The 12,861-nt window shown below is 45.6% G+C and overlaps 1 protein-coding gene across 1 annotated transcript; it reads left to right on the top strand.

The window, feature by feature from the left end:
• The first annotated feature begins 2,619 nt into the window (after positions 1 to 2,619).
• Positions 2,620 to 10,955, top strand: LOC122548592. The gene is made up of 3 exons (XM_043687426.1): positions 2,620 to 2,703; positions 4,680 to 5,314; positions 5,402 to 10,955. Exons 1-3 carry the CDS (start codon positions 2,620 to 2,622, stop codon positions 6,360 to 6,362), a joined length of 1,680 nt encoding a protein of 559 aa, XP_043543361.1. The 3' UTR covers positions 6,363 to 10,955.
• Positions 10,956 to 12,861: the final 1,906 nt, after the last annotated feature.

Here is a 12,861-nt window from a genome sequence, read left to right as displayed (position 1 = left end):
CGGGACACCCTCACCAACCAACCCCACTGTCCCGTGGCTGAACACTTCAACTCCCCCTCCCACTCTGCCAAGGACATGCAGGTCCTGGGCCTCCTCAATCACCACTCCCTCACCACCCAACGTCTGGAGGAAGAACGCCTCATCTTCTGCCTCGGGACCCTCCAATCCCAGGGCATCAATGTGGATATCACCAGTTTCCTCATTTCCCCTCCTCCCACCTCACCCCAGTTCCAACCTGCCAGCTCAGCACCATCCTCATGACCTGTCCTACCTGCCAAACGTCCTTCCCAACTATCTGCTCCATCCTCCCCTCCAACCTATCACCTTTACCCCCACCGCCATCCACCTATTGCACTCTCAGCTACCTTCCCCACCAGCCCCGCACCCCCCTCCCATTTTTGTCTCCACCCCCGAGGCTCCCAGCCTCATCCCTGTTGAAGGACTTTTGCCCAAAATATCGATTTTCCTGCTCCTTGGATGCTGCCTGACATACTCTGCCTTTCCAGCACCACACTCTTTATCCTTTTACCTAAAGCCAACTGTTGTTTTTTGGGGGGGGGGAATCGCGGAACTGCCTCCGCCACTTAGAAGATAGAACAGTACAGGCCCTTCAGCCCATGATGTTGTGCCAATCTTTTATCCTATCCTAAGATCAGACTAACCCACCTACCCTTCATTGTACTATCATCCATGTGCCTATCCAAGAGTCACTTAAATGTCCCCAATATATCTGACTCTGCTACCACTGCTGGCACTGCATTCCACACACCCACCACTCCCACCACTCTCTCCCCTAAACCTTCCTCCAATTACTTTAAAATTATGCCCCCTTGCAATAGCCATTTCCACCATGGGAAAAAAGTCTCGGGCTATCCACTCTCTCTATGCCTGGCATCAAGTTGTGCATCTCTATGAAGTCACCTCTCATCTTTCTTCACTCCAATAAGAAAAGCCCTAGATCCCTCAATCTTTCTTCATAAGACACGGCCTCCAGTCCAGGCAACATCCTGGTAAATCTCCTCTGCACCCTCTCTATCCTTCCACATCCTTCCTATAATGAGGTGATCAAAACTGAACGCAATATTCCAAGTGTGGTCTATCTTGGTTTTAATCTTTGAACTGGTCCAGTATGTCAGCCATTTTTTTGTTGTAATGCACATAGGTATGAACCACAAGGACATGTGATGTATTGTGTTGGATCAATATCTGCTTCTAGCTCTGGAGCTAATTTCAATTCACCTGATTATTTATAAATTTAATGGAGATATGCACAAAATACTGCTTCACTCCATTGTAAAATTGTTTGAGACAGCCAATTTAGAACATGGAGTCTTCAGAATTGGGCTCCAAAGGCCTAAGAAAAAAACAATATGTTCACAAAATACATCAGAGGGGGTTAGCTTAACATCGTTCTATCAAACCAGTAAGCATAAAAACATTCTGTGACAAGACTTGTCCACAGCTACCGTGCATCTGCTATCTGAGAACTGCAAGTGCCTTCATGACATGGAATAGAATCCATCATAATCCTGTCATCCAATTTAGAAGCTTACAAACCCATTTATCTCTCATCTGCAGAGTGAGGGACATAAATAGAAAGAGAGCATTGAATGAGACAATCAACTGGGGAAACAGGGATATGTAAGAGAACGTGAAAAGGGGGCCTTGAAGAGGGAGTGTGAAAGGAAACAATGACGTGAAAGATGCCTACAGCAGCAAAAAAAAAATCCAATATGAGAAATGTCTGACCAGTTACTGAATTGTACAAAGAATGCACAGGAAATTTCATTTTAAAAATGGAACAATGTGGAATATTAAGAAAAAGAAATCAGATAATATTGTATTAATTGCTACACTTGCATGAAAACAGGTAATATTCCAGTGACCAATTCATCTCCATGTTGGTTATAAATAGTGTCAATGGCTTTGTTAACTGCTGATCATTATACATTCTGTTTCATAAATTATGTCCATATTGGTTTGTTCAGTTCTGCTTTTTCTAATACATAGCCTAGGGATTCTCAGACTGCAGTCATATCGGAAAAGGATCAACCAGATGTTGCAAATTATGAATGCACAGTACACCATACCAGAGAATGAGTTCTGGACGTTGGGAGTTGTAATGTGGGAGGATGAAATTTACATTAGCAATTTCTTGTGAGCATTAAGGCTAACAACAGTGGCAATTGAACATTCACTATTGGCCAGTAATCTTTAAAGTCATTTGCACCTCGATTCTGCTTGTCTTTGAATTACTGTGTCAGTTTTGAGGTTTTGTATACATTGCATTATATGTAAGCTTATTAACATTAACATGATCTTTATTTATTAGTTTGCTGATGATTAAGTAAGAAGTTCACAAAGTCTCAACCTTCACACATTTCATTCCCTTCTAAATTCCATGCTTTGCAGAATACCAGTAAAGGCTCAATGATACCACTGTTGGCTCAATCCAGCTGCTTTTAGGTTCAAAGTGAACTTCAGGATTAAACACTGACCACCGAAGGTCTTGCCCACTATTTGGAGACATTGTGGGAACTCCGCATCACTTCTGTTGGGAAGATTTAGCCAAGTTTTAAGCACATGTCATAACCAGCCAGGACTTCCCTGGGATTTAGTATGGCAAGAACAGAAACCCCAGTCACTCTGAGCTGCCGATCTCTATCACTGGCAACATTACCAGGAGAGCGGTGTCTGCTCTTGGTAATGCTCCATTGACATCAGCCAGGATTGTTATGAGATCAGGCGAGTGAGGGTTTTGGTTGGGAGGGATATGGTTGAGGACCGGCAATGGAATTGGAGGCAGAGACACAGTGTAACTTTCAACACCTAACCCCATCCTGCACCCTACTCTGCTCTCTCTGAAGCTGGGTCCCATTATCAGGCACTGGGTGCTTGACAATGAATGTGATAACCCCACCTTGGCAGGTCGCTGGCAAATGACCTGCATTGTTGATAGCCTTCAGGAGCCACAGGAAAGCCAGCTTCCTCCCATTCATATCCCTGAGCCACCACTGAAGTCTAGTAGAGCTTGATCTAACTGACAATCCGCTATGAGAAGGCCAGTCATTTTTCAAGTTGACCACTTCCTATCTTTCACTAAATTTGATGGATTTTCCTGGCCATCATGCTTCCTGCTGTGACAGGCTGGATTAAATCCTGTTCGCAAGTGCATAAACCTCTAAAATAAAAGAAAGGATTTGGACGCTGGAGACCTGAAATAAAAATAGAAATTACTGGAGAAACCTGACAGATCTGGTAGCATCTGTGGAGAGAGAGAGAGAGAAACAGAGAGACAGAGAAAGTTGAGTGTGAACGTTTTGAGTCTGATGGCTCTTCACCAGAACTGACAGCAGCTGGAAAAAAGGTGGTATTTATGCTNCAGACAGGTAGAGACAGAACCCAGAGACAGAAAGATCTATAAAAGTGGTTGGCAGGCAAGGGGTTTGTTGATCATAAACCTGGACAGAAGAGAAGCTGAATAAGTAATGATGAGAGCTGAGAGTAGGAGAGTGTGGATAGGCTGTACTGATAGAACCAGGGTGTGGGGGTAGGTAAAAGAAACATGGAAGGTCTGAATAAGGCTCACATAATCCTTTAGTTTAACACTTAAAAATACACCAACAAAACACTGCATTGTCAGCTGTGCCATCTTTAAGTGAGATTTTAAACCAAGACCCTTCCTTTCCTCTCTTGGTGTCATTGTGAACTATGATCCCTCAGTTAATAGCAGTAAAGCAGATTAACTGGTCATTTATCACGTTGCTGGTTATGGAAAGTGCCATGTGCAATTGTCTACCACGTTGCAAATTGACTACGCCTCAAATTCGGTTCAGTGGTGGAAGTGCTTGAGATATCCTGAGGACAACCTGGCTTGGTGACAGCCCTTTCTAATGAATTACTGTTGACCATTTTGTGCCAGACATCTTTGCCAGAATTAATTAAATAGGGTTCCTGGGAGACTCTTTAACCCTGACTAATGGGTCTTTTGTGTTTCCTGCCAAGGAACAGAAGCGAATTACAGATTCAATGAGGCTAATGAAGCCACAAGAATCATTGCTTCTCATATCAATGACATCTTGAAATGGAACTTCCCATGTGAGGACCGATCAAGAGACACGTTACACCATAGCCTACCCCTGGATTCGAAGGATCATTTGACAGCTGTTGTGTGCCCTATAGATTTACTGTAAAAAAGCAGTTGTATTATATAAGAGGGGAAGCCATTTCAGAATCAAAACTAAAATAGGAAACAGACGCTGACTTTTTCAATTTCAAAAAGATACTTTATTCATAATAAGAAGTACAAAGTCATTAAAACAGTTCAGATCTGCACAAAGTATATGAAGAAACACAAAGTAACATTGGAGTTTTGACTCTATCCAACAAAACAAACCAAGGCATATCTTACTTGTGTAAGATTATATTTATTTATGATTGAGGCACCAGGAAGGTCTGAGAACTGAACAGACCCCCATTTAACTTCAGCAGAAAGACCTCAGACAGTGGCCTTCCCTCAGACAGTGGTCTTTCCTCAGACAGTGGTCTTTCCTCAGACAGTGGTCTTCCCTCAGACAGTGGCCTTCCCTCAGGCAGTGGCCTTCCCTCAGACAGTGGCCTTCCCTCAGACAGTGGTCTTTCCTCAGACAGTGGTCTTTCCTCCAGTGGTCTTCCCTCAGACAGTGGCCTTCTCTCAGGCAGTGGCTTTCCCTCAGACAGTGGCCTTCCCTCAGACAGTGGTCTTCCCTCAGACAGTGGCCTTCTCTCAGACAGTGGCCTTCCCTCAGACAGTGGTCTTTCCTCCAGTGGCCTTCCCTCAGACAGTGGCCTTCCCTCAGGCAGTGGCCTTCCCTCAGACAGTGGCCTTCCCCCAGACAGTGGCCTTCCCTCAGGCAGTGGCCTTCCCTCAGACAGTGGCCTTCCCTCAGGCAGTGGTCTTTCCTCAGGCAGTGGCCTTCCCTCAGACAGTGGCCTTCCCTCAGACAGTGGTCTTCCCTCAGGCAGTGGTCTTCCCTCAGACAGTGGCCTTCCCTCAGGCAGTGGCCTTCCCTCAGAAAGTTGTCTTCCCTCAGACAGTGGCCTTCCCTCAGACAGTGGTCTTCCCTCAGACAGTGGCCTTCCCTCATCAGACAGTGGCCTTCCCTCAGACAGTGGTCTTCCCTCAGACAGTGGCCTTCCCTCAGTCAGTGGTCTTCCCTCAGACAGTGGCCTTCCCTCAGACAGTGGTCTTTCCTCAGACAGTGGCCTTCCCTCAGACAGTGGTCTTCCCTCAGACAGTGGTCTTTCCTCCAGTGGCCTTCCCTCAGACAGTGGCCTTCCATCAGGCAGTGGCCTTCCCTCAGGCAGTGGTCTTTCCTCAGACAGTGGCCTTCCCTCAGACAGTGGTCTTTCCTCCAGTGGCCTTCCCTCAGGCAGTGGCCTTCCCTCAGGCAGTGGTCTTTCCTCAGACAGTGGCCTTCCCTCAGGCAGTGGCCTTCCCTCAGACAGTGGTCTTTCCTCCAGTGGCCTTCCCTCAGACAGTGGTCTTCCCTCAGGCAGTGGCATTCCCTCAGGCAGTGGCCTTCCCTCAGACAGTGGCCTTCCCTCAGGCAGTGGCCTTCCCTCAGACGGTGGCCTTTCCTCAGACAGTGGCCTTCCCTCAGACAGTGGTCTTTCCTCCAGTGGCCTTTCCTCAGACAGTGGCCTTCCCTCAGACAGTGGCCTTCCCTCAGACAGTGGTCTGCCCTCAGACAGTGGCCTTCCCTCAGATAGTGGTCTTTCCTCCAGTGGCCTTCCCTCAGACAGTGGCCTTCCCTCAGATAGTGGCATTCCCTCAGACAGTGGCCTTCCCTCAGACAGTGGTCTTTCCTCAGACAGTCGGCTTTCCTCCAGTGGCCTTCCCTCAGACAGTGGCCTTCCCTCAGACAGTGGTCTTCCCTCAGACAGTGGTCTTCCCTCCGACAGTGGCCTTCCCTCAGACAGTGGCCTTCCCTCAGACAGTGGTCTTCCCTCAGACAGTGGTCTTTCCTCAGACAGTGGCCTTCCCTCAGACAGTGGCCTTCCCTCAGACAGTGGTCTTTCCTCCAGTGGCCTTCCCTCAGACAGTGGCCTTCCCTCTGTCAGTGGCCTTCCCTCAGACAGTGATCTTTCCTCCAGTGGCCTTCCCTCAGACAGTGGTCTTCCCTCAGACAGTGGCCTTTCCTCAGACAGTGGTCTTCCCTCAGACAGTGGCCTTCCCTCAGACAGTGGTCTTTCCTCCAGTGGCCTTTCCTCAGACAGTGGCCTTCTCTCAAACAGTGGCCTTCCCTCAGACAGTGGTCTTCCCTCAGACAGTGGCCTTCCCTCAGACAGTGGTCTTCCCTCAGGCAGTGGCCTTCCCTTAGACAGTGGTCTTTCCTCCAGTGGCCTTCCCTCAGACAGTGGCCTTCCATCAGGCAGTGGCCTTCCCTCAGGCAGTGGTCTTTCCTCAGACAGTGGCCTTCCCTCAGACAGTGGTCTTCCCTCAGACAGTTGCCTTCCCTCAGACAGTGGCCTTCCCTCAGACAGTGGTCTTCCCTCAGGCAGTGGCCTTCCCTCAGACAGTGGTCTTTCCTCCAGTGGCCTTCCCTTAGGCAGTGGCCTTCCCTCAGGCAGTGGTCTTTCCTCAGACAGTGGCCTTCCCTCAGACAGTGGCCTTCCCTCAGACAGTGGCCTTCCCTCAGAGGTTGGTCTTTCCCTACTGAGCCTCGGTGTTAGCTGCCCCAACCTTTAGTGTGTTCCTCAGACACTGCTCACATGGGGAGTAGCTTGTAAAAGTTCACATTGTTTGGTGTTGCAAGTCACAAAAGAGGTTGGATTTCTGAGCCAACATGTATGCTTCCATCCACATTATAGTCTGGAGCTATAAATAGTGAAGGCCAAAGCTCCGACTTTCTTTCCATTGCATGTGTGATCAGGAGTTTCTCCACTTCTACCACTTGCTATTGGCTTTTGTTAGAGGGATTTGTAGATCGATAATCAATCTGATTGGCTGCATCATCAATGGAACCTTTTTGTCATCATGTCCTGGGGGAGGACTATAAACCAGAGCTCTGGCTCACACTCTGGGAGGTAACCACTGTGCCTCAGAAATCCCACAAAAGATCACTGCACCCAAGAAAACTGGTACAAACGTTTGTTTATCCAAGATATATCCAGTGAAAGTGCTTGCACTGCCTATACTAGTTGGTCAGTCATATCACTAAGTTGCTTGTGTGTATTTCTTTGAAATTTAGAGTAGAATTTTACAGGACTCAATATCATGTTTTATAATTAGTCCCAGGAGACATTACATATCCTCCTGTAGTTCAGAAAGGTTTCTTGTAGTTAATAGAGAATTTCAAAGCAACCATGGATATCATACTTATTCTTTAAAATCTCTCAAGACTCGAAGCCAAACATTTTACAGAATCAAAAGCTGTGATGTAGTCATTTTGCAAGATGTGCTCATGCACATTGATGTCAGCCACAAACAGTGAAATGAGAGCAAAACTTAAGGACATTCATATGGGCTAGTATTCACACTAATGACAAAGTAATAGAAACAGTTGGAGGCTACAGAGCTTGGCTTTTTTTTTGTTTCGTAACTGATCATAACTGACAGTGTATGTTTGTGGACATCATTCAGTAAATTATTCAGATTAAAAGCCCCTTTTACTCGGGTATTTCAATAAAGCAGACCTTGCAATCAGTTTTGCATGATGACATTTTTGATGGGATATTCATTGGATATGGGCATCACTGGCTACACCAACATTTATTTTCTATCTATAGTTGTCAAGAGGGCATCAAAGAGTCAATCACATTGGTGCGGGTTTGTAGGCCAGATGAAGTGAGGAGACCAGTTTCCTTCCCTAAAGGACATGAGCAAAGCAACTATGTTTTTCCTAACAATTGTTTCATGGTCATCACTGGACTCTTAATTCTAGATTTTTATTGAATTCAATAGCCACTATCTGCTGTGGCAATATTCAAACTTAGGTGCCCAGATCATTACCTGGGTCCCTGGATTACCTCCTCATAAACCCAACTGGGATAGAAGTCTGTTATCCAAACAACAGTAACGGAGGCACCTTACTGTTACTTTAACTGAACTGATGGGGTCTTTACTCTGGAGAGCAGTTGTCTCTACATCCTCTGTTAGTGTCTTACCTAAACTATATAAACCTACCAATGCATGGTCACAGTTAACTTATCAGTAAGCTTCACATTGTCAGGAAGAAGAGATCGCATCTAGAGTGAGACACAGACCGCATGAGTTAGAGTTTGGGGAATTTGGAGGCAATATACAAATTCAGTGCGGAGAGGAAGAAGTGCTTTTTGCTTGCCATTTTTAGCTCATAGTTTAAAGTTTGTTTTTACAGAATAAATTGAAGTCGGGGATCAGGGTCCCAGCATTAAAGAGTGACATCACAGGGAGACCATTAGTTCATTGATGATAGCTACTATTTGACGAGAATTGCTTACTTTCAGACTGAAGGTCAAGAGAGAAACTATTTACGGGCTACAAACTAAAAGACAAGTATGACATTTTTAAAAATCCAATTAAAGAAAAATAACTAAAATAGAGATGCCAGGCCAAGCGATGTGTTGTATCTGTAAGAAGTGAGAGCTGGTGGACCCCATTGTGGTTTAGTGACGTCGGTATCAAGTATTGGTTGCTTGAGAAACCTGGGCTCAGTGTCGCTGAGTTGGAGTCTGAGCTTCCAACAGAGCACACGTCAGGGAGGGGGAGAGTTACTTGGACACTGTACCTCAGGAGGTGTAACATCTCGAATTTCATCAGTGGTCAGAGACAGGAGAGTGTGTGTACGAGCGACTAAAGTAGAGGGATCCATGAGGTAGTGCTGAAGGAGCCTCAGCTCTTGAGCTTGTCTAACAGGTTTGAGATTCTTGCTCCCTGTGTGGATGAGAGTGGGAGCTGTAGGGAGGATGAGCAAACTGATCAATGCATCATGGTAAAGGCAGCCATTATTGGGGATAGTATAGTCAGGGGAATAGACACTGTTCCCTGTGGCTAGAATCGAGGATCCCTAAGGCCTGGTGCCCAGGTTCAGGATATCCCATCCCGGCTGCAGAGGAACTTGGAGTGGGAGGGGAAAGGTCCAGTTGTCATGGTGCACAAAGGTAACAACAATATAGGTAGAAAGAGGAAAGCGGTTCTACTTAGTGAATAATAGAAGTTCAAAGCTAAATAAAAAGCAGAACTGAAAAGGCAATAATCTCTGGATTACTACCTGAGCTATGAGCAACAAGATGGAAGAGGTAGATATGTGGCTGAAAAGACTGGTGTGGGAGAAACGGGTTTGAATTCATGGGACATTGGCACCAGTACTGGAGAAGGAGGGAGTTGCTCCAATGGGATGGGCTCCACCTGAATCATGCTGGGACCAGAATCTTGGTGAATCACACAAGTAGGGATGTGGATAGGGCTTTAAACTAAATAGTGGGAGTGGGCTCAAATGCATGGAAAATTATGGAAAAAGTTAAAAAGGGAAAAGGGCTCAGCAGAGGTTATTCAAATTTCCTAAATAAGTAAAAGGGCAGAGAGTATGGAATGGGTCAGGAGGCACAGAGGATAACCGAGCAATCATGAGAAGGGGTAGCAATCAATGCAGGACTGAGGGTGTTGTACTTAAATGTGATTATCCCAAGCAGAGGTCGCCACCATATACTGGCTAAATTCAACCTGAGTTATCCAGGGGTTTCCAAAATAAAGGTGTTGGTGACACGTTATGTCTGGTGACCAGGATGTGCTGCAGACACAACTGTGTTGGTGGGGCAGTACCAGAGTGCCAAAGATTAATGCCATCAGCTTCCCCATATTCGTGGGAATGGCAGGGTAAACCCTGGACTTGATTAGCGTTGGACTATGCAGATCTTTCCATGGGCTCAATGCTATCTGTACACAAGATGGCGGCACAGTAAGACTCTCCAGCTGGAGCACCTCTGCACGTTTTATACAGAACAAGGTCAATGAGCTCTTAGTGCAGATTGGAATTAGCAGGTACAATGTTGTGGGTATCACAAAGGGGTGACTGCAAGGGGATCAGGGCAACTATATATCCAAGGATACACATCCTATCAAAAGGACAGGCAGAGGGGGGGCTGGTGTTGCCTTGTTAGGAAGCAATTAAATCGACAGCAAGAAATGATATAGAGTCAGAAGGTGTAGAATCTGTGGGGGTAGAGTTGAGGAACTGCAAAGGCAAAAAGACCCTGATGGGAATTGTGTACAAGCCTCCCAGCAGCAGTCAGGACAGAGGGAAGAAAATAAATCAGGAGATCGAAAAGACATGTAATAGAGACACAATTACAATAATCATGGGGGACTTCAATAGGTAGGTGGACTGGGAAAATCAGGTTGGTAGCAAATCTCAAGAAAAGGAATTTTAGAATGTCTACAAGATGGTCTTTTGGAGCAACTTGTGGCAGAGCCCAGTAAAGAACGGGCAATTCTGGATTTGGTTATGTATAATGAGGGAAACATGATTCGGGAGCTTAATGTGGAGGAACCCCTAGGGGACAGTGATCATAAAATAATGGAATTCACGCTGCAGTTTGAAAGGGAGAATTGAATAAAGACATGACAGAAGAGTTAGCCAGAGTTTATCAAAAGGGGAGCCCAGCAGGGGAATATGTTGGAGCCGCAATGGAAGGGATTTCTGAGGCTAATTTGTAAGGCACAACAGAAATTCATACCAAGGAGGAAGATGAGGCAACCATGGCTGACAAAGGAAGTCCAGGACAACAAAAAAACCCAAAAGAAATGTGATGTGATGAAGATTAGTGAGAAGCTAAAGGATTGTGCTGCCTTTAAAAATCAGGAGAGGATAACTAAGAATGTGATAAGGTGGGAGAAGATGCAATATGAGGGTAAGATGGAGATTTAAACAATTCTTGGATAAGCACATGGATGACTTTAGGATAGTGTAGGGGAACGAGCTGAAAATAGTTCACAGGTTGGCGCAACATCGAGGGCCGAAGGGCCTGTTCTGCGCTGTATTGTTCTATGTTCTATAACATAAAAGAGGATTGGTCGCTTTGTTTTAGATATCTAAAAGAGAGAGAGGCAAGAGTGGATATGACTAATTGAATTAAATTGTATGATTGAATAGAATTAGCCTTTATTGTCATGTCCACTGGAATGAGTGCAATAAAATGTTTGTAACGCCGCCACTTTGCCGCCATCTTAGGTATAGGATACCTCGGTACAAAATACTTAAGTATGTGCTACAAACTTGAAAGAATCGTAAATAAAAGTTTATACACTTAATGGTAAGGTCCTAGGGAGTGTTGCTGAACAAAGAGACCTTGGAGTGTAGGTTCATAGCTCCTTGAAAGTAGAGTCACAGGTAGATAGGATAGTGAAAAAGATGTTTGGTATGCTTTTGTTTATTGTCAGATATTGAGTAGAGATGTTGGGAGATCATTTTGCAGCTGTACAGGACATTGGTTAGGCCACTGTTGGAATATTATGAGCAAATCTGGTCTCCTTCCTATCAGAAAGATGTTGTAAATTTGAAAGGGTTCAGAAAAGATTTACAAGGATGTTGCCAGGGTTGGAGGATTTGAGCTACAGGGAGAGGCTGGGAGCATCGGAAGCTGAGGGGTGACCAGTCCAGTTAGCGGAAAGGGCAGCACCGGTCACACCAATTGTGAAGCCCATTGGGTCGGTTCACCTTTGTGGGGATTTTATCAAATCATGAGGGGCATGGATAGAATAAATAGACAGTATCTTCCCTGAGGTGGGGTAGTCTAGAACTAGAGGGCATAGGTTTAGGGTGGAAGGGGAAAGATATAAAAGAGGGCAATTTTTTCACACAGAGGGTGATGCGTGTATGGAATGAACTGCCAGAGGAAGTGATGGAGACTGGTACAATTACAACATTTAAAAGAACATCTGAATAGGTATATGAATAGGAAGGGTTTGGAGGGATATGGGCCGGGTGCTGGCAGGTGGGACTAGATCGGATTGGGATATCTGGTCGGCATGGATAAGTTGGACCGAAGTGCCTGTTTCCAAGCTGTACATCTCTATGACTCCATAACTCGGTCTTGTTGACTCTGTAGGTCACTTGGGGTTTAGATCACAAACATCAACATTACCAGGAACCTGCATGCAGTTCCTGATGAAGGGCTTTTGCCCGAAACATCAATTTTCCTGCTCCTTGGATGCTGCCTGACCTGCTGTGCTTTTCCAGCACCACTCTGATCTAAACTCTGGTTTCCAGCATCTTCAGTCCTCACTTTTGCCTAGGTCACTTGGGGTGCCTGGAACACATTTTTCCATTATATGGTGTGAGTCTGCCAAGGAGAAACATCTAAGGACTAGGTTCAAGTGCTAAAGTGATTGGTTTTCCCGATCATCTGGATAAATGGCGACCTAGGGTAGACGTTGTAAAATGTTCTTCATCGTCTATTGACAAATTGCACAGGCTGACAATATCCCAAATGACAGCCTTGTATATTGGTACAAACCCTATGGTATTAATTGTAGCATACTGCTGGGAATTGTCATCTGATCACAATTGCATGTCTCTATGGCTCATGTCCAGCTTCCTGAAGGACAGTCCCCCTGCCAGCTTTGTGTATAAATACTCTATGTGAGGGTTTGGGTATTTATCCAGCTGTGAAAAGCAGTTTACTGTTTGTTTAAAATCCCCACAAAGGTGAACCGACCTGATGGGCTTCACAATCGGGCAGGACTTGCAGAATCATGGAATTACTTCCTGGTCAACATTCAAGGTGGCCTTGACTCCTTTGATAGCCCCGAGATTTTCCTGAAAAACCTCACTGAGGCAGCCATTTTCTATTCAAAAAAATATTGAGCCAATCAGTGTGAACCTTTCTCAACCAAGTTCC

The sequence above is a fragment of the Chiloscyllium plagiosum genome, chromosome 3 (assembly GCF_004010195.1).
Source record: "Chiloscyllium plagiosum isolate BGI_BamShark_2017 chromosome 3, ASM401019v2, whole genome shotgun sequence".
NCBI lineage: Eukaryota > Metazoa > Chordata > Chondrichthyes > Orectolobiformes > Hemiscylliidae > Chiloscyllium > Chiloscyllium plagiosum.
Note: the sequence above shows the minus strand (reverse complement) of the source record. Positions and strands in the feature narration are given on the sequence as shown.

What these genes read in the sequence shown, in the direction of transcription:
- LOC122548592 (XM_043687426.1), top strand. Translation starts at nt 2,620, where the DNA reads ATGGCAAGAACAGAAACCCCAGTCACTCTGAGCTGCCGATCTCTATCA. An exon ending in GAGAGCGGTGTCTGCTCTTG is followed by an intron (nt 2,704 to 4,679) that starts GTAATGCTCCAT and finishes GTCTTCCCTCAG; the next exon opens with ACAGTGGCCTTCTCTCAGGC. An exon ending in GCCTTCCCTCAGACAGTGGC is followed by an intron (nt 5,315 to 5,401) that starts CTTCCATCAGGC and finishes TCCTCCAGTGGC; the next exon opens with CTTCCCTCAGGCAGTGGCCT.